The 21,526-nt window shown below is 47.2% G+C and overlaps 2 protein-coding genes across 3 annotated transcripts in view; both read left to right on the top strand.

The window, feature by feature from the left end:
* SEPTIN3 (septin 3) overlaps window positions 1-21,526 on the top strand; it is a 324,031-nt gene that overhangs the window by 83,984 nt on the left and 218,521 nt on the right. The gene's annotated exons all lie outside the window — the stretch shown is intronic.
* PHETA2 (PH domain containing endocytic trafficking adaptor 2) lies at window positions 6,057-20,805 on the top strand. 2 transcript variants are annotated; one of them, XM_050954854.1, is made up of 3 exons: window positions 6,057-6,690; window positions 14,491-14,643; window positions 15,395-20,805. In XM_050954854.1, exon 3 carries the CDS (start codon window positions 15,399-15,401, stop codon window positions 16,200-16,202), a length of 804 nt encoding a protein of 267 aa, XP_050810811.1. In that variant the 5' UTR covers window positions 6,057-6,690; window positions 14,491-14,643; window positions 15,395-15,398; the 3' UTR covers window positions 16,203-20,805. The 2 variants fall into 2 exon arrangements, with proteins under 2 accessions (XP_050810811.1, XP_050810819.1); XM_050954862.1 differs by lacking the exon at window positions 6,057-6,690 and adding an exon at window positions 9,493-9,624.

The following is a 21,526-nucleotide window of genomic DNA, read 5'->3' as shown; positions in this document are numbered from 1 at the left end:
ACCTCTAGTTCCAGCACTTATGTGTGCCTCTGTTCGCCACCTATAAAATGGCTCTTCCATACCTCCCGGGAATGCTGTGAAGATAGATACTGTCCCGTTGTCTCGAGTGGCTTGCGACCACACGTGCCAACCTCAGAGCAGACTGCAAAGAAGCAGGGCAGAAATCCCAGACTGGTGGTATATGCTCAAGAGGACTAACTTGTCACTCAGGCAAGCTGGAGTTGGTGATAGTTGGTTGCTCTCCACCAAAGATCACAAAATATTCAGGTTTTTCCCAGTCCCAAGAGACCAGTCACTTACCCTGGGTCAATTTGTACCTTAGATCTCACACCAAAGATGCTTGCGGCCAATCCTATAATAAACTATCTAAGGATTTATTAACAAAGAAAAGAAATGAGAGTTATTACAAGTTTAAAGCAGGCAGACGTATACACATATGAGTTATAGTCTATGGTTCCAAAAGGTGACAGAGTTATAGTAGTCCGTCAGCTGGGAATGTCTTTTAGGGCTAACCCAGGTTGATCTTGGGGATCTCTGCTTCTGTTTCATAACTTTGGCCCTGTGAGAGTCCAAACAGTATAAGAGATGAGAAATGTTCTTGTCAGCTATTTTTACTTCCTTCCAGGTTTCAAGCTGATGGGACAAATCGTTTTGCATCTAGCCTCTTCATAGGTGCAAGGGGCAAATTAACAAAGTCTTTGTATTGTGATGTCACACAATGGCCTATTTAGTTTTGACAGGCCTTCTTGGTGGACAGGAGATGATCCCTCCTGACTGGATTCATAGTTTCAAAGCAAATATTTTTTACAATTACAAAGCAAAAACGTATATATTACCTTATAGTATGTGATAAAGATATTACAGGTGAGATTAATGCATTCAGCAACTTACAAACATTTCATAAAGTCTAAACACCAAAAACATTGTTATAGGTCCATTACACAGAGAGCACGGCCCCTTTAAATCTTTTTCCTGAGGGGAGGAGAAGAGTAAGAAAAAGGAGGGAAACTCCAGGGGGCAGCGCTGGAGCTGCAGGAAGGGGAGAGGCAGTCAGCAGGCCCTGGAGAAGTGAAGCAGGGAGAACCTGCCTGAGGAGGAGAGGCCCGATCTGGGACAGCCCAGGACAGGAGCCAGGAACAGCACTGTGCCGGGGAGGAATCGCCCGAGAAGGACAGGCTGGAGCTGGACCCAGTATCACAGCTGCCCAGAGCTGCGTGGGGCTGTGAGTACTGGGGCTTGTGACTCTGCACTGGGAACAAGGAGGGAGGTTGTAGCTAGTTAAGTGGGGAGGTGGTCGCTCTGTGGCTTTGCAGAGAGTGGCAGAAGAGGGCTCCGGAGGGGTTTGCTGGGGAAAGTTCACTGGCGCCAAAGACAACCAGGAGCACCCAAGACTCACCACTAGATTGGAACTTTGCTCACGCCTCCTGAACTCTGTTTGCAGACACATTGCTCAGTGTCTGCTCTTCCAGACTGTGCTACTGCTGGGCCTATGGGGCCTTGGCTTGGATGCAGCCCTGTTTTACTGCTCCCCTTATATTTCCTCTTGTTGTATTTCTCCTCTCATCCCTCTGTAAATAAATACTTCCCTTTGTTATATCCATTGTACTTTTCCTGTGGGTGGGTGTGTTCACTCTGGGGGGTTTGGAACAGGTGCCCCTGGGGTGGAAGGGATTTCTCCTGCTGCATTCCTGCACGCACCTTCTCTTGGCCAGAGCTGCCTGCTGAGCAGACTCCATCTTGGCCATGAGGGCACTAAAGTTACATATTATAGGTGAGATTAATGCATTCAGCAACTTACAAACATTCGATAAAGTCTAAACACCAAAAACATTGTTATAGGTTCAATACTCATTTTAACACAGTGGTGAACAAGATTGGTTTCCAGCAATGAATTTGTCAGTACTCGACTAAAGCCTTGGCAAGAGCTGGCACCTGGTCTGCCAGCATCACAGATACGTTAAAGCATGGGCGGGCAAACGTTTTGGCCTGAGGGCCACATCGGGTTTCCAAAATTGTTCCTCCCCAACAGCCAGGTATGGCCCAGCTCCTGCCCCCTATCCAACTCCCCCTGCTTCTCACCCCCTGACAGCCCCTCTGGGACCCCAGCCCCATCCACCCTTCCCTGTCCTCTGAGTGCCCCTGGACCCGCTGCCCCTGACTGCCCCCCACCACTCTATCCAATCCCCCCTCTCCTTCCTGACTGCTTCCAAGGACCCCTGCCCCCATTCAGCCCCCCTGTTCCCCTGTCTGACCGCCCCAACCTCTATCTACACCCCACCCCCTGACCACCACCCCGAACTCCCCTGCCCTCTATCTAACCCCCCTGATCCCTGCCTCCTTAACGCGCTGCCTGGAGCACCGGTGGCTGGTGGCGCTACAGCTGTGCCGCCCAGAACATCAAGACAGGCAGCCGTGCCGCCCGGCTGGAGCCAGCCACCATGCCACCGCACAGCACAGAGCACTGGGTCAGGGCACGGCTCTGCAGCTGCGCTGCTGGCAAGAGCTCACAGCCCCGCCACCCAGAGTGTTGCACAACGGTGCAGTGAGCTGAGGCTGAGGGGGAACAGCAGGGGAGGGGCTGGGGGCTAGCCTCCAGGGCCAGGAGCTCAGGGGCCGGGCAGGAGGGTCCCCTGGGCTGGATGTGGCCCACGGACCGTAGTTTGCCCACCTCTGCATTAAAGACTGTGAGATGCTCAGATATCACAATAATGGCAGCCTACTACAAGTACCTCAGATAGATATAATAGTGACAGCCACAGCCCCAAAGATCTTACAATCAAAGTGTAAGTCTATAGGCAATAAGTGGATAAAACAAAGGGGAAGCAGAAAGAAATGATGGGACTACATTGGTCCTCATGAAAGACAGTGGTCACAGGAACCAGCTGTCTGCCTACTGTTACAGGTGCTTGTTAGGGGATGTGTGCAGCTAAGTGCAGGGATATGAATATGTCATACAATCCCCATTTCCCAGCTCTGTCCTGTGTTTCAAGAAATATTAAAGAAATCCACATTTATTTCAGGCTTTGCCTCGTCATCCATTGGCACAATACAACGTCAGTCTGTGATATTTTATGGTACTTATCACAACCATATCTAAGAACCAAACAACAATTAATGTTTGCATGTAAAAAAGTTAGCAAGGTGAAGAAACAAATGCTGCCATGTAATGATGGTGTTCCACAGAAGAAATACAATGATATGGCACCTCCCAGTGTAAACAAATGGGATGATTGGCTACCCGGGCAAAGTTTGTTTGTTGGCAGTCTCAGCAGAGAAGCTAAGGATCAAGAGCTATAAAGACTTAACCTCCACCTAAAGCTGTCACCTCCTTTTTATGACAAATGGACAGACTGGCAGGGGATGTCTGTGAGATGCATGAACAGCCTGTGTCTTTATCATCCCTCTTCTGCAGATAAACAGAGGACTGCAGTCTCCAGCTCTGTCAGGGAAGTACGTCATCAGCACTGGAATTATTTTGGAAAAAAAAAAACTCAACCTCCCCCCCCAGATATTTTTAATTAATGTCACTGTGCAGTTAAAAAAAACACACTGTTTTTTTCTCCGTGCCTCAGTCCCTCCGCCCCCCCCGTAAAATGGAAACAACCATACTCACTTTCCCAACTCACAAGAGGGGTGTGAGGATTAATTACCTGATGTTTGTAAACTGCTTTGAGATCCCAATATGGAAGGATCTAGAGAAGTGCAAAATATTATTATTTATTAATAAATTACCCAGATACTGCAGAGATGATGGGAGCCACAGCAGTACTTGATCCAATAATATGACCTGCACATTACATAATTGAATTCAGAAAGGGCAGAAGCAGACACTGAGTCTCACATAACAATGTGCTGTGCTTGTGGTATATCTGCTGTGACTGGGTTCTGATTGTTTTGGTGACAGGGAAGAGGGGACTCAAGTCCCGTGCAGGGAACCGGGAACCCCAATCTGTAGACTTGTATAGTTAGGGTCCTTGGGTTACATGACAGAGACCAGCTACATGAACAGTGTGGTAACTGCGGCAACCACCTGTCTTGAAATTCACTGGGTGTGATTTTCAGGGGTCTGTCTCACATCCTGAGGGTCTCCATCTTCTAGGACAATTAAACACGGTTTGGGAACCTTCTCTCTCCATGGCCGCACAACTATTGACAAGTGTGAACCACAAATTGTCCAGAGAAGATGATTAAGGAGTGACTTGATTACAGTGTCTACATTGGGAACATATATTTGGTAACGGGCTCAGTCTAGCAGAGAAAGGTATAACATGACCCAATGGCTGGAAGTTGAAGCTAGACACATTCAAACTGGAAATGAGGTACAAGCTTTTAACAATGAGGGTAATTGACCGGTGGAACAATTAACCAAGGGTTGTGGTGGATTCTCCATTACTGGCAATTTTAAAATCAAGATTGGATGTTTTTCTAAAAAAATGTGCTTTAGGAATTATTTCAGGGAAGTCGTATGGCCTGTGTTATATAGGATCAGCAGACTAGTAGATGATCACAATGGTCCCTTCTGGCCTTGGGATCCACGAATAAGTTTCTAAAAGTTCAGATGCTTAACTAGACTGGAACTCTCAAAAGATCAGATCCCCTCTGGAGATTTCTGGCACTTCTCTAGTTTCATCCATACCAGAAATACCGTGAGAATAGCTATTCATGGGACCATCCAGTGCTTCTGCTTCCAAAAGCAGGATGCTCAAGAGGTAAACACTTTTTTTTTTTTACAGTTAAGAATTTATTTTGGTTTGGATGATGAGCAATGCCTCTGGTGAGTTCTTAGTTGGCCTAAGCGATGGGGCGAACCAGTTTGTCCTGACACAGAAGTTAGACCCGGGTTGGCAACCTTTCAGAAGTGGTGTGCCAAGTCTTCATTTATTCACTCTAATTTAAGGTTTCACATGCCGGTAATACATTTCAACATTTTTAGAAGGTCTCTTTCTATAAGTCTATAATATATAAATAAACTATTGTTGTATGTAAAGTAAATAAGGTTTTTTAAATGTTTAAGAAGTTTCATTTAAAATTAAATTAAAATGCAGAGCCCCCCAGACCGGTGGCCAGGACCTGGGCAGTGTGAGTGCCACTGAAAATCAGCTTGCATGCCGCCTTCGGCATGTGTGCCATAGGTTGCCTACCCCTGAGTTAGATCATTGCCTTGCAGACTGCAATTCTGCCCTCTTCCATCTCAGCACTAGGAGTCAGGGGAGGGCAAAGGTGGTGTTAAGCCTTATTCTGGTGAAAGGTAGGGCAGTTGTGGGGGCCCTTATGAGTAAGGCTAAGATTTTGTCATGGATATTTTTAGTAAAAGTCACAGGCAATAAAGAAAAATTCACAGAAGTCTCTGACCCGTCCATGACTTTTACTAAAAATATCCATAACAAAATGGGGAGCTCAGCTGCAGGGTCCACACATTGTCTGCAGCGTCTGGGCAGCTGTAGGGACCCACTCCAAGCTCTGGGGTTCCCCACCACCTATAGGGGTTTGGAGCTCTGGGGCCCCCCACTGCCCATGGCAGCTTGGTGCTCCAAGGTCCCCCTGCCACCCATGGCAGTCAGGAGCCCCACAGCTCCCAGCCGGGGCTGAAGTCACGGAGGTCACTGGAATTTATGGATTCCATGACATCCTTGACCTCAGTGAAAAAGTTGTAGCCTTAGTTCTGGGCCATTGCAGCAGCCAAACATAGTTGGAGTGCTGGGCTTTCTTTCCTTGGCACACTCACTATGCTGGCCCTTCGTATAGCTCTATGCCAAGTGGGGAGCCCCCTCTGTGCCAGGGGTATCCTTCAGAGTTGGCTCCACCAGCTATATGGCTCTAGGGTCACCAGACGGCAAGTGTGAAAAATGGGGACAAGGGATAGGGGGTAAGAGACGCCTATATAAGAAAAAGCCCTGAATATCAGGACTGTCCCTATAAAATCAAGACATCTGGTCACCCTGTATTGCCCCTTTATGGCAGTGGAGCAACATAAAAGAGCCATCATGCAGTGGAAAAAGGGACAGCAGGATCAGGCAGCGCTACAGTTAACCAGCAGGGTGTGTGGTTTTATGTAGTCTGGGCGCATCCGAACGCTAGGCGAGAAAAGCAGGAAAAGCCCTTTCACGCCATTGAAATACACGGGAGTGGAAGGTGGGGAAAGGACAGTTGCTCTGTGACCCCACCCCACTGTAGGGACTGTCCCACCTACATAGGGACAGACACATGCAAGTGCCTGTGCAGTCACGACTAGTAACTTTTTCCCTCTCTGCAGCTGAACTGGGTGCAAGTTTGGCTCGTGGATGCAGGACCGCACAATACGCGCAGCAGGAGCCCGGTGTCAAAGCACAGCCTAATCTAGAGTCAGCGGGGAAGGGGAGGTTTGAAGGGCATGAAGACAGATCAGAAGCGGCGTAGCGCTTGGGTCCAGTTCTTACGTGGCTCCCAGGCCCTGGGGGTGGGGGGACTGAGACCAGCCGCCCCTCTATGTAAACTCAAGCCTAGTGGAAAACCCGGATCTCCTCGGAATCCTGGCGCCCGGCTCCGCCCGGGACTGTGTGAATGGATCCCGCCGAGTCCCAGCTGTTCCACTGGCTGCGCGGTCCTCCGGGTTTTGTACCGTGGCGGCGCCGAGCAGCTGCCCCAACTTGTAGCGAGCGGAGCGGAGCGGGCAGGGCGGCCGGGGCAGGGGGACGGGCTTTGCCGGCGGCGGTGAGTAACACACTGGGGCGGCCCGCGGCCCTGGAGCCACCGGCGCTAGGGGAGAGGGACAGCGAGCAGGCCAGACCGCCCGTGCAGCTGCGATCCCGTCTCCCAAGCCCGCTGGGCGAGGGCAGAGGTGTCCCAGCAGCCAGGAGCCCCGGGGCGTGAGCGCGCCAGCCTGGGGCTAGTGGCCTGTGTGAAATGCCTCCGGTCGGTTCCCAAAGGGCGGGGGTTCCAGGAAAGGCCAGTGGGGAGGAGCACAGCGCCCCCCTTTGCTAGAACCAGGGGGACCCTCCTCCCCCAACAGGCCCTCCTGCTTCAATCAGGCTTAGCCAGTGGCTGGGGGATTGGCGTCATAGCAGGCCCTAGCTGGGGAGCCTATTACCCCCCTCCCCCTCCAATGCTGGTGGTCTCGGCAAAGAGCTCCAGGGCTGAATGTCCTGGAATCTCCCAAACCTGAGGCCCTAGTACAGTAGGCTGCCAGGGTGAAATCCCAGGTCCGTTGAAGTCAATAACAAATTTCCTGTTGACTTCAGTGGAGCTGCCAGGATTTCATAACATACTATATGGCCCCGGACTTGGTGCTGGGAGATGTCTTGGTTAGAAAAGGAGAGTGATGGGATTTAACACAGCACACAAGTGGATTAAAAACTGGCTCACTGATAGGTCTCAAAATGTAACTGTCAATGGGAAATCATCATCAAATGGGTGTGTTTCTAGTGGGGACCCACAGGGATCAGTTCTTGGCTCTACACCAGGAGTTCTCAAACATTTTCTTTCTGAGCCACCCCCTCCCCCCAACAAGCTATAAAAAGTCCACAGTCTACCTGTGCCCCCACAACTGTTTTTCTGCATATACAAGCCCAGGACAGCATTAGGATGTAGCCAGCAGGGCAACTGCTTAGGGCCCCATGCCACAGGGTGCCCTGTGAAGCTAAGTTGCTTGGGCTTTGGCTTCAGCCCTGGATGGCGGGACTTGGGCTCAGGCTCAGGGTTGGGCTTTCTGCCCTAGGCCTCATAGAGTCTAATGCTAGCCCTTCTTGGCTGACCCCCTGAAACCTGCTCGTGATCCTCTGGGGTGCACTGGGCCCCTGGTTGAGAACTGCTGCCCTACGCTACTTAACATCTTTATCAATGACCTGGAAGAAAACATAAACTCATCACTGATAAAGTTTGCAGATGACACAAAAATTGTGGAAGTAGCAAATAATGAAAGTGGGGGGGGGAGATAGCTCAGTGGTTGAAGCCAGGGCTGGCGCTACCATATAGGCAGCCTAGGCAATCGCCTAGGGCGCCAGAATAAATGGTGGGCGCCGTTTTGCCGGAGGGAGCGGCAGGCGGCTCCAGTGGAGCTGCTGCAGTGGTGCCTGCGGTGGGTCTGGTGCTCCGTGGCTCCTGTGGAGCTGCCGCAGTCGTACCTGCGGACGGTCGGCTGCTCGCGTGGCTCCGGTGGACCTCTCGCAGGCACGACTGCGGCAGCTCCACCGGAGCCACGGAGCACCGGACCCTCCGCAGGCACCACTGCGGTAGCTCCAGCGGAGCTGCAGGACCAGCGCGCGGGGCGGCGAAATTGCCGTCCGCCTAGGGCGCTCAAACCCCTAGCACCGGTCCTGGTTGGAGCATTGGCCTGCTAAACCCAGAGTTGTGAGTTCAATCCTTGAGGGGTCTGTTTAGGGATATGGGGTAAAAATCTGTTGGGTGATTTAATTGGGGATTGGTCCCCCTTTAAGCACAGGTTTAGACTAGATGATCTCCTGAGGTCCTTCCTAACCCTGATATTCTATGATTCCAAGAGAACAGGGTAGAAGCAAATAACAAAGAGAACTAGATCACTTGGTAAACAGCATGCAAGCAAACAATATGAATTTGATTACAGCTAGAAGCTACAAGTAGGAACAAAGGGTGTTACATGAAGGGGTAAATCAGTGAAGACTGAGGCAAAGAATTCATTTAGCTCAGTGGCTCTCAAACATTTGTACTGCTGACCCTTTCATATAGCAAGACTCTGTGTGTGACCCCCCCTTATAAATTAAAAACACTTTTTTATATATTTAACACCATTATAAATGCTGGAGGCCAAGCAGGGTTTGGGGTGGAGGTTGACAGCTTGCGACCCCCACCATGTAATAACCTCACAACCCCCTGAGGGGTCCTGACCCCCAGTCTGAGAACCCCTGATTTAGCTTCTCCTTTAGCATGGTGATCGTCCTGTGGCCCCACTGATTGTTTGACAGGCTTCCTGATTCTGATCTACTTTAAAAAAATTGGTGTTAGTTTTTGTGTCTTTTGCTAGTTGCTCTTCAAATTCTTTTTGAATTACAGACTTGATTACAGTGTAAAAGTATCTACATGGGGAACAAATATTTAATAAGGAGCTCTTCAATCTAGCAGAAAAAAGTATAACATGATGTAATGGCTGGAAGTTGAAGCTGGACACATTCAGACTGGAAATGAGGTGTACATTTTTCATAGTGAGAGTAATTAATCATTGGAATAATTTACCAAGGTGGAATCTCCATCAGTGATGATTTTAAAATCACAATCAGATGTTTTTTTCTAAAAGATCTGCTCTAGGAATTATTTTGGGAAGTTCTTTGGCCTGTGTTATACAGGAGTCAGATCACAATTGTCCCTTGTGGCCTTAGAATCTGTGAACCCCTCCACTGAAAATCCAGTGCTTTTCGCTAGCACTAAATTAACTTTAAAATTCTAATTAGCTAGAACTGTGTTTACACCAGACAGCTTCCTCCCCCATTAAGGTGCTTAACCCCAAAGGGGTGGCTGAAGTAACAGATTTGTGACATTACAGTTGTCATAGCTACAGATTACATAGTGGCACAAACTGTGATGCAGAGCGGTAGCAGGAAAAGGTCTCATTCTTCAACAGCAGCAGGGGAAATTAGAAATGAACAGCTTTTAGGAGAAGGATGGTCTGTGGCTCAGGTTAGTTTGCGAAAATCTCCTCTTGAAAAGCTGCTAGAAAAGAGGCAGGAAAAGTGGGAAATGTATACAGCTGAGAGGAATGTACAGTGACCTCCGAGTGCAGAGGGGGTACTTGAGGGAAGGGGGCATTTGGGGCATTGGCAGTATATGTGATGGCTTGTGTGTTTGGAAGTGCTGGGCTGAACACACCGGTTTGTTGTAGGGTGGCTATGGGGCATTGGACACTCTCTGCAAGTTTGTTAGTGAAAGAACGCTCATGAGTGCTGGGGCTTTGCACGCTGACGGCTCTGTGTTGAGTAGAGGAATTCCTTGTGGTTCTGTGTTATTGTAGGAATGTTTGTGAGCATGGCGGCTGCATGCCATGATCTGTTGTTTCAGCGGCATGAGGGCTGGGGTAGTAGGCGGTTGTTTGTGTCACTGTGTCTGGAGTGACAGAGCAGACTGTCAAAACAGGGTAGACAGCCCAAACTGGGGGTAGGTTCTATAGTTAGATTGCACCAAGCCAGTGACAAATGTGAACCCCTGGATCACTGTAACAGTCTGACCATGGAGTCACAGACGTCAGTTCCCTTAGATTCTCCAGTTTATCTTGTCATCCAGGGAAGCTGGACTTAGTGATAAATGGTTGCTTACACCAGGGGTTCTCAACCTTTTTCTTTCTGAACCCTGCCCCCCCACCAAACGTGCTAGAAAAACTCCAGTGCCAACCTGTGCCACAAAAACTGTTTTTCTGCATATAAAAGTGAGGGCCTACATTAGGGGGTAGCAAGCAGGGCAATTGCTCATAGCCCCACACCGAAGCTGCCCAGGCTTTGCCTTTGGCCCCGGGTGGCAGGGCTCGGGGCAGCATGGCTTCTGCTTTCTTCCTGGGCCCCAGAGAGTCTAATGCCGGCCCTGCTTGGCAGACCCCCGGAAATGTGCTTGGGGCCTTCCAGGGGGCCTTGGACCCCTGGTTGAGAACAGCTGAGTTACACTAAAAATCACAAAATATTCAGGTTGCTCCCAGTCCCAAGAGACCAGTCACTTACCCCAGATCAGTGGGTATCCTAGACAAAGACAATGCCTGGAGCCAGTCCTGTAATAAACTATCTAGAGGTTTATAAACCAGGAAAAATAAACGAGAGAGTCATTTACAGGTTAAAGCAAGCAAACAGGCACATAAATGAATTGCAATCTAAATCCTAAGAGTGACAGAGTTGTAGAGATCTGTCAGTTCAAAATGTCTTTTAGGGGGGCAGATCCACCCAGGGGTAAACCCTGGGATCTCTGGCTTCAGTTTAGTGTCTCTGGCCTTGTGAGAGTTCAAATAGAAAAGAGATGGAACATTTTCCTGTGACTTTATTTTATTTCCTTCATTCAGCCTCCAAGACGGTAAGACAAGCTTTCTTGCCAGAGCATTTCCAGGGTGCAATAGAGCCATTCACCAGTCCTTGGTATTGTGATGGTCCTTGATGGCCCATCTGATTTTTGATGGTTTTTCTGGATGGGCGGGGGGGGGGGGGGAACACTTTCCCCATCTGAGTTCACAAGTTTAGAGCAAACATTTTCAAAGTTACAAAGCAAAACCTACACATTTCCTTACAGCCTGGAATAGAGACATTACAGATAAGATTAATGCATACAGCAATTTACATACATTCTTTAGAGTCTAAACACTAAATACATTCTTAGTAGACTAATATCTATTTTGAGCAACACTAAACACTTGTCTACGGTTACAGCACTGCACTGGTGCAGCTGTGCCACTGTAGCACTTGTTGAAGACACTATCTTTGCTGATGGGAGAGCTTCTTCTGCTGGCGTAGGTACTCCCCATCCCAGAGAGGTGATAGCTATGGCAATGGAAGAAGCCCTCCCATCAACCTAGCGCTGTCTACACTGGGGATTAGGTCAGTATAACTACGTCACTCAGGGGTGTGAATTTTCCACACTCCTGAGCAACATAGTTATACAGACAGAAGTTTGTAGTTTAGACCAGACCTAACACATAAATGAGCTGGTCTGATCTCCAGCTATGAGCTTGTCAGTTCTTAGCTAATGGCTGCAACCTTGGCAAGAGCTGGCACCTGGCCTTCCAGTGTCACAATTTGTTACTGTAGGATCATTTGGAACAACCAGGCTGGAGGCTGTGTAGTTGTAGTTGTGTTGGTCTGGGGTATTAGAGAGACAAGGTGGGTGAGGTAATGTCTTTTATTGGACCAACTTCTGTTGGTGAGAGAGACAAGCTTCTCTGTGCAAGCTCAAAAGCATGTCTCTCTCACCAACAGATAGGGTGACCAGATGTCCCGAATTTATAAGGACAGTCCTGATTTTTGGGTCTTTTTCCTATATTGGCTCCTGTTATCCCCCACCCCGTCCTGCTTTTTCACACTTGCTGTCTGGTCACCCTACCAACAGAAGGGGGTCCAATAAAAGACATGACCTTGCCCACTTTGTCTCTCCAATAGGTTGAAAGCAGTCGTTTGTGGGGCTGTGTATGAACAGTGGGACTGCGTGCGCTAGCTTGTTTATTGTAGAGTCCTCAGAAGTGAGCACTAATTTGCTGCTGGTCACTTTGTGGGCGGTGCTGCAAGAACTGATAGCTGGGTTGCATATGCTGATTGGTTGTCATTAAGATTGCAGGTTCTGTATTTCTATTTTGGGTACTTATGTGGTCCTCATTACGGTAGTACAGGAGCACTTTGCAATCTTTTAATGTGTGGTTTTAGACATTAGGTTTGATGCATGAATTGTTTTACTATATGGTGGATGAATTTTGACCAATTTTTAGAGATCGCAGTCCAGTCATGGCATCTGTAGCATACTCTGAAACATTGTCCCTTTTAAAGCTTGTCAGTACCTTTGCGCTAGGCTGGAGCTCTGAGCACATGTGTCTGCAGCCTGCTTCAAACAAAGCTCTGATTTTTCTTTATAGAATCTTTAAAAGTTGTGGGCTTGGTGTGGGTGGTCGCCAGCTTGTAGCCAGAGAGTCTAGTTTTGAGGCCCTTGAAGTCAAAGTGATGTGTGCACCATCATTGATTATTTTCATTGTTAATCTTGTTTTAAGAGCAGAGGACCTAATTCTTCGTTGTTCACTGGCATCAAACCAGTGTAACTCAACTAACATAAATACACAGGCACAACACCAGTAGGCCAGATCCTTAGCTGGTATAAACTGGCATAGCTCCATTGACTTTAATGGAGTTATGATAGTTTATACCAGCTGAAAATCTGGCCTAATATATTTACTTTGCTGTACATTGATCTTCTCTTTTGTGCATGGAAATCCTCCCTCCTTCCCCCCGCCCTTTTTAGATTTTCATTTCTCTGGGAAAAGAGTATTGAAACAGCAAAACTTCCCTTTCTGTGAGTCTTCCCATTTGCATTTGGAATCATGGGCTTAGAAAATTGGCTGCTCCTACCAGCCACCCAGAGGTAACCACATCCTTTATGTGAACAAGATGATTGTTCTTTTTGTGTACGTAACAGCAAAAAGGGGCCAGGCCTTTTGCAGACAAATAAAAACAAAGTCCCTGCACAATATGGAATTTTTCCTGTATGGCTCAGCCTTCTGTATAAATGTTTCTCTGCTGTTGGGACTCGGGACCCTTGAAGAGTTAAGGGTGTTGATTTGTGAATGGTCAGAGGTTGAGGAAAATGCAGAGAGATTCTGGTGCCTGTATTGTGAGCAAGAGTGGGGATATACTCTAAAGAGGTCCCTTGTACAAAACCCAAGAGCAGGAGTAAACGCTGAATTCAGTGAAGAGGTATCCCCAGGGTTTATTTCCAGAGTTCTCAGATATACAGTAGGTGACATGGAGGGTTTCAGGACATTGCGGGAGGGTAGTGAAGACTTACTGTATATTAATGTATTCCAGTGGTACCCACAATTTATGTGCTGTCCATACACCCATGAAAAAGCAGGGCCTGTTTCTCCTCTCACTTACACTGGTCAATGGAATCACTTCCAACTGAAGTGAGAGGAGAACTGGGCCCTGTGTCCCTGCCTGAAGAGCACAGCCTAGGGAGGAACACTTTGGAATATTTGGGGATGGGGGGATTTTATAGTCTAATTGATGGGGCAGGAATGTAGGGGGAGGGGACAGGGCCACCCAGAGGGCCCGGTGGCAGTCTGGGTCTTCGGCGGCATTGCGGCAGGGGTCCCTTCAGTGCTGCTGAAGACGTGGAGCGACTGAAGGGCCCCCCGCTGCCGAAATGCTGCTGAAGACCTGGGCCGCTGCTGGGTGAGTACAAGCGCCGCAGCTCCCTCGCTTTGCCCCAGGCCCCCTGAATCCTCCAGGTGGCTCTGGGAGGGGAATCCGGAATGCGGATTGGGTGGAGGTGAAAGTCATGGTTTATAATCCAGTTCATCCTGTTTTGTGCATTTCTTTGTCCTAAGTTTTAGCTGGAGAACATGTGCCAGCAGGCTGGAAAAGTAAAAGGACTGCACTCATAACATTGTTCTGTATGATCCACTGTATACTGTGTGTTGGATTGCACAGTACAGGGTTGCAGATGGTAAATGGAAATGCTTCTGTAAACAAAAAAAGCTGTTCAGGATCCAGAATCAACCACAGAATCTATTTCCAGCCTTGAGAATTGAGCTGCATATGTATTTCAAAGGAAAACGGTTTAAAATTCATTCTTCCATCAGCTACTGGCAGTACTGGACCACACAAGGCTGGGTTGGGGTCAGTTCAGTATTTCCATCTAGACTGGAACTCCCTTTTCACCCAATGGCTGAGTGTCTGAGCTCGGCAGGTCCTGACAGTGTGGTTCAGGTAATCTTGTACTCAGCCTTGCCATTAGTGTGAACTCTGCTCAGGTTCATTCTATTGACTTTATGATGGAGAATATATATCTGAGTGATGTGACCTTGTGTTTCAGTTCCCTGGTGCCCTAGTCTCTGTGACCTTCTCTTTGGTACCTTCCCTCTGACTGGATGTGGTGAGCAGAAGGATGGAGCACTGTGGACCCTTGTCAAAGACCAAGCCTGTTCAGGGAAGAGGCCAGTGAGCTGCAGTCTGACCATCATAGCTGGTAAGGTATGGTATCTCCTTGCCCCCATCCCCGATCTGTCCACATTCTGGGCAAGCTAGGCTACTGCCTTGAAGGAAGGGGACTGGGCTGAGGGCTGCTGGTCTTGTAGGTGACAAGTGGGAGGACAGGGGAAGCATTTGCTGCAGAGGGGAGGTAACAGACTTTGCTCAGTTTGAAAGATGCCTTCTGTTTATCCTGTCCCATAATACTAGAGTAAGAGAGCATTCGGAGGCATTAAGAGACAACTGATGTAAAAGGAATAAAGGGGAAATACCTCTTAAGTGACACACAATTAATTTGTGGAATTCACTGCTGCAGGATATTCAACTAAATAGTGAAATTCACAAACATTTAAAGAAGTAATCATTTGTTTGAATAAAACAGAATAAAAGGCCACAGATGTTCAGCTGGTGTAAACTGGCACAGCTCCCCTGACTTCAGAGGAGCTGTGCTTCTTTTATGCTGGTTGATGATCTGGCCCAACATCTGCACTGACACTTAGTATTAAACATTGTACGAAAGACATCATGATGACTATTTGCTGGAATCAGGATAAAGTTTCTCCCAGGGTCTAGTACTGCTTTGTAAGGTGCAGTGTGGGGGGTTTACACCTTCCTCTTCAATATTAAGCGGTGGCTGCTACTTGAGAAGATTGGACACTGCACTAACTGGCTTAATAGTCTATTCCAGAGCAGGAGTTGTTCCTTGCACTGAACTGGCTCCCTTGCCACCTCTTTCTTTGCCCTGTCAGGACGATGAAGCTGAACGAGCGAAGTGTGGCGCATTATGCCACATGTGACTCTCCGACAGACCATGCCGGCTTCCTCCACAAGCGTGTCGAGCGGCACCACCATCACCACCACCACACCACTTCCTACCACCGTCGCTGGTTCATCCTCAAGGGAAACCTGCTGTTCTATTTTGAAGATCGTGAGAGCCGGGACCCTTTGGGGCTTGTTGTGCTGGAGGGCTGCACCGTGGAACTGGTCGAGGCTGCCGAGGAATTTGCCTTTGCCATCCGCTTTGATGACGCTGGCGCCAAAGCCTACGTGCTGGTGGCTGACTGCCAGGCCACCATGGAGGGATGGGTGAAGGCGCTTTCGCGAGCCAGCTTTGACTACATGCGTTTGGTGGTGAGAGAGCTGGAGAAGCAGCTGGAGGATGCCCGTAAGAGCTTGGCTGCCTGCCACAAATCTCCAAGGAAGTCGTCATCTGGCAGAAAAAGGCATTTGTCCAATCCTGCTATGGCGCTTGTCCAGGAACAACCTCCCATCTTGGAGAACGGTTACTCCACATGGGGCAGTGGTTACATCCCTGCAGGAGCCTCCTGCTCTGATCACGATGGGGGGTGTTCCAAACCCCCGCCCCTGCCTCCTCGCCGGCGCTTGGCAGCTGGTAGTGGATGCGGAGCACTCGCCACTGGCCTCTCTTTGACTGGGCAGGAAAGCCCCGTGTCTCCGGAGACAGCCTGTTTCTCCAAGCTACACAACTGGTATGGTCAGGAGATTGCGGAGATAAGGAAGGAGTGGCTGGAGAGCCAGAGGAGTGGGGAACTGTGAAAGGCAAGGCATGGAATGACATCAAGCCCATTTTGACACTATCGTTGTTGTGCTTGGTGACCTCTCTGCCATCCAGGAAAATAGCCAAATAAGTGACAATGTTTTCTCTCCTTCCTTTCTGGAATCATTGCATGCTGGGTAGGTGGGTGAGTGTGGGATCTAGCAGAGACACAGATCGTCCTAAGACCTCGTTTTCACCTCTGGGGCCTCAGACAGTGTATGTTCCCTTGAGGAATATTGCAGCACGGCTTTAAAATGTCAGGAACTGTATATTTTGAATCTGGGATGCAGATTGTAGAGTGGGTGAAGTGGGGTCTGTGCGACCAGACTTGCATACACAAAATGATCATCGCTCTGCTTCAGTTCAGGTGGCTGTTTTCACTGCCTACCAATCTGGAGTAGTGGATGGAGTGGTTTGTTTTACTGTTAAGCCTTCTGTGAGTAATCGGTTACGATGTATTGTCAGCAACTGAATATTTGCTTAGGTTAGAGGTAAGGAGCATCTATTGCCTGTTAGGTTTTAGAAAATGGATTCTTATGTCACCCTCACATTCCTTCGAACCCCAGAGTAATCAGTGGTGAATTAAGACTGGATTGAACAGGGTGGCTGAACTGGGCCCTTTGCTCTGAAGAGTACCTGAAGGTTTACCTCTCGCACTACTCACTGGCCTGGACTCAAGCAGATTTGGGGCCCCGTTGTTTCGGCTGGTCCATGGGTCCCTGATGGTGCTTTACCCCAGTCTCAGTCTATCTGATTTGAATGGGCTCAGATTTATGGATATTGGACTCCCAGCCTTCAAAACTAGGATCAGATTCTTATACAGTATATCCAATAATGCATTATAGTATGGGTTGGCTAAAGAGAAGAAACATAAAAGGCCACCAAAGGATTCTGGATCATATGGTTGTATCAAGCATGAGGGTAGGTGTGACTCAATAACCAGTAATTATATACACAAGTCTGTGGTACCAAATGCCCCTCCCCCAGGAAATTCTTGACAGGGGTGAAGGGTGCAGAGATCTGTGGGTCAATGCCCATCTCATTGCATATGATAGAATTAGCATATCTACAAGTGTATTTTAGGTGCCATAGTATTTATGGAGGATAAGGGGATGCAGTGAGGGGTAGGGGCCTGGTGATACTTGGGTGTGCACCACCTGTCACTTTCATAGGCACAAAAAAAAAAAACCCCAAACCAAACCCTGCTAAACCCATCAGTCAGACTTGCAGAGACCCCATAAACTCATATTTTCCCCTCTCTGAATGTGAACTTGGAAGCAAAACTCCCAGAGAGGCAGCAAATTCTAGACTGAACCAAAGGTCAGGAGACCAGAACTCTCAAATTCTAATCTCGCTCTGGCACTGATCTGCTGTGTGGCCTTGGCCAAGTCAATTAACCTCAGTCTCCCTTTCTGTAAAATGGAGATAATAATACTTCTCTACTCCCAAAGGCTTCTGTTGTTAACCTCAGTACAGTGCATTGTTGTGCAAAGTGTTGTATGTGATACATGGTCACAGTTCTTGGGGTATGGCTGAGGACACTAATTGTCCAGAGCCACATTTTGGCTGGATCTTTCTGATGATATTGTAGCTGAGACCCTCCTTCCAAAAGTGGGGCCTCATCGCTGGAACACATGCATACAACGTGGAAGGGGAGGAGAAAATCAGTGGAGGAGGGACAAACATAATCATGCACTCTGTTGGGATGGGGCAGAGAGGGAGGGGCGTGAAGAGAGGCATTTGGGACTAAGAGAGATTCACCAGTGTGTCACTCCAGTTTTATGTCACTGCTGATCTCAGTGGAGTTTCACCAGCTCAGAAGTGGACTAACTCAGTGGTGAATCAAGTCCATAGCTTCAATAAATGAAAATGAGTTGAGAGAGAGGCTGCTAGGCCACAAATTGCTGTTAAAAAGGCAGTTGGGCTTTGGGGGGAATTAAGATACATGGACAAGGAGAGCAAATAGTCCAGGGACTGTGTAAAAAGCTGGTGGCAAATATAATGCAGAGATAGTATTTACAATTGTCCTACTCTTTCCTTCTATCCTCTTACTAAGAACTTTGTTTCAGAGCAGAACATATTGCGCAGACCCCTGCTACCAGCCAAAGGATTTTTAACAGTGTTTTAAATTACACGTACCATTAATGAACCATACTGTGAGAGCAATGAGTGTCTCCGGCTTGTGGCTACTGTTCCACTTCTTGGCTGATTGAAGCATTCAGCCTTGTTCTTCACACTGTGCAGGAGAAATTTCCAAAGGCAGAAAGGGAGTCACGCCCCCAACTTCCAATGCTTCAGGTGCCTAATCACCCTTTGTGCCTTTGAAAATCCCAAATGGCGTGACTTTGAACTGTGAACAACATAATCTGTCTCTCTCTTATTCACTGCTGCATTTCGGTTTCTTTATAGCATTCTTTGGCTGAAATCCCCACCTCTTTCCTTGTATCATATCTACTGCATTCATGAGTTAAAGGGGTCACTGCCAACTAGTGCAGACTCCAATTTCTGTTTTGTCCTGGGGTTTTTTGGTAGGGGTTGGGGATGCAGAAAGTGTTTATAAAAGTCAATATGGAGAGAAATATTTTTGAGACTTTTTAAAGTCAATCAAAAGCAGCGGTATTGGGAAGGTTAAGCCTTCCCTGTCACTGTTGGAAACCAAAAGACACCAGCACTTTGCTGGTGCCTGAGAACCAAGAAGTAAAAATGACTGAAAGAGAAAATAAGTAATCAAGCTTATTTGCTGTTGGAGCTGAAATTGGAATAGTATAATTGATTTAAGTCTGTTTGATTTTTAAGATTCTTCTCATTTTAATAAGACTAAGTAGTGTTAGTAATACTGCTAAAAGCTTTATTTTAATATTTTTATTTTGCCTATCCCATACATAGTTTTCACGCTATCTGGCTTCACAGCTACTGTGTGCGCTAAATAGTTATCTTGGAGTGTGACCCAGTGTTATATTCAAGCATCCAGTGTTTTTCTAATTATTTTTTTGGTCTTTATATCCCTAAGTCCTGTGAACCAAAGGCAGGATACCAGTGTCTGTGTTTGGGATAATTTTGCTTATTAATAATCAGAAACTAAAACATTGAGTGATATTTGTGCCTGCCCTACAAATGTTTTTGTGACTTCATTTGGTTATGGTGCAGCATGACTTTAGATGCACTGATTTAGGGTGTTCCTCATCCCTTTCCCACCTTAGTTCCATAGTAGGTATTGGCACCTGGTGTCTTTAAAAAACAATCACATTTGGGTCTGTGCAAAGATCTGCTCATGTGTAGTTAGTTTTCTCTGCTGGTTGAGCAAAGGCAAGTGCTCCTTTGGCCAGGGGATCAACTAGCTAGTGTGTGTGTGCACCACTGCCCTCTATTGGATAGAATATCAAACCTCCTTATCAGTACTGCTGGCTGTGCCCTTGAACTGCTCCCTAGGCAGAAGGTCAGGATTTCTGTTTCCTGATACTGCAGTTGAGTTGGTTAATGGACCATGCTGCCTTTCTATCTTCAGACAGACACAGATCATTACAGGGCAAGGGAGACACGTCATTGCCTGCCAGCACAGTCTCCCCTGCAAGAAACTGAGACCTAGCTTTTAGCCAAACTTTTTGTCTCCCAATCATTCAGGTTGGGGCTGCTTATTCTTTTATCCCCTCCCCCCCTTCACTATTCTTAAACAGTGAAAATCTCTGTCCAGAACAGAATTTCTAGCAAAAGAGGATTGAGTATTTTAAAGTTTGGTGGCTGTCCCTCTGAAGATATTCAAGATGCTGTCTTTTGCAATAAATCTTTAGTGCAATAAGAAAAGCTCTTTCTGTCATATACAGGAGGAAAATGCTTGATAACTTTTCAGTAACAGAGGGAGGCTGGTGGTGGTTCTTCATGAGCTCTGCCAAAGATTGGGTCTGTTCCTGCCAAAGTAATAATTGAAGTCATACTCTTCTGAGGAAGGGTTTTCATCTCAAGACCTGTTTGCTTTATAGCTTTATTTACCTACACTTCGTTGTTAAAAAAAAAAAAACGAAACAAAAAAACAACCACTATGATGTTTACCACTTGGTTCAAATTGAGACAGGGCTGATAGTAACCAAAATATGTCATCTGGTGGACCCATGTGAATTTAGGGTTCCAGACTATTTCCCAGTGGCATACTTGTTCCCAGCCAATTGCAGTGGTTTTTTGTGATGTTTTAGTCGAGAGGCCTAAGGTTCAAATAGCCATGGAGACTGACCTGCCTGCTCACCCATACAGGTGGCATCTCCAGATCAGTAACAGGAGGTGATGGTCGGAAGCTTGCACCGATGGTGTATTTGGTCTGTGGATTAAGTAGAGATGAGTCTCCTGTGCTGCTAATCTAGCATCTTTCGCCAGCACCAAATTAACTTGTAAAGTCTGTACAATTTAACAAAGAACACTAAAAACAACTTGTAGTATGTTTCTCTCTAGTTATCTTGAAGTGTTTAAGTACTTTAAGTAGATATTATATTTTTTTAAAGAAGGCAGTTTTGCATGGCCTTTATTTTACATAAAAACAGTATATTATTGTGCATTTGTTAACATTTGTATTTTAAGCTAGTAATGCTAAATAAACAGTTTTTGAATTTGTAATGTGGGTTGATATTGACTGACTCAGAGAGTTTTAAATGACTCCCAACATCAAGGTTACCACAGCCTAACAGCTCTTGCCACTCACAACTTTTTTGCAGATATTCAGCTTCTGTTTTCTTTTGCTTAATTACATGCTCCATTCCAAACATTGGTGCATCTTTTGTTTGGAGTTGTGTAAAATGATGTGTTTTGCTTTGTATAGTAACCAGGCTGTGGGGGGAAATAACTTAAATGAGCTGAGGGATGGAAGCGCAGAGCCCCACTGAGGGCACTCAGTGTCCTGGAAGTGTGGGCTCCGTATACTATATGCCAGCACTACTTCATCTACCACTGATGTGGAATGTAATAGCTATTTAACACTACACAGCAGTGTTCAGATCCAAACAGATCAAGACACCAGATAAAGAATCTGACATAAAAGAAATCACATGGGAATTTTAGGTCAAAAGAATGCAATTACACCTGTTAGCCCCATTGCCCTGGACAGATCCTCAATATCCTCTACTCTAACTAAAATGCTTTCTCGGTATAACTACCAAGCAATAAGGGCCTTGCTTTTATCTGAAAGATGGCAGCATGGTATTGGGACACTAACACAGTACTGACTTGGAAAAGTGTGCCCTGTGATGCGTCAGCACTTCCTGCTGTTTTGCCGGTTTTCATTTAAAGGTCTTCCATCCAACTCTGACCCTGTTTAGCCTATGTAATCTGATGAGAGTGC

Source organism: Gopherus flavomarginatus, chromosome 1, assembly GCF_025201925.1.
Source record: "Gopherus flavomarginatus isolate rGopFla2 chromosome 1, rGopFla2.mat.asm, whole genome shotgun sequence".
Classification (NCBI taxonomy): domain Eukaryota; kingdom Metazoa; phylum Chordata; order Testudines; family Testudinidae; genus Gopherus; species Gopherus flavomarginatus.
The sequence above is the reverse complement of the archived record's forward strand: the minus strand, read 5'-3'. Positions and strand labels throughout refer to the sequence as shown.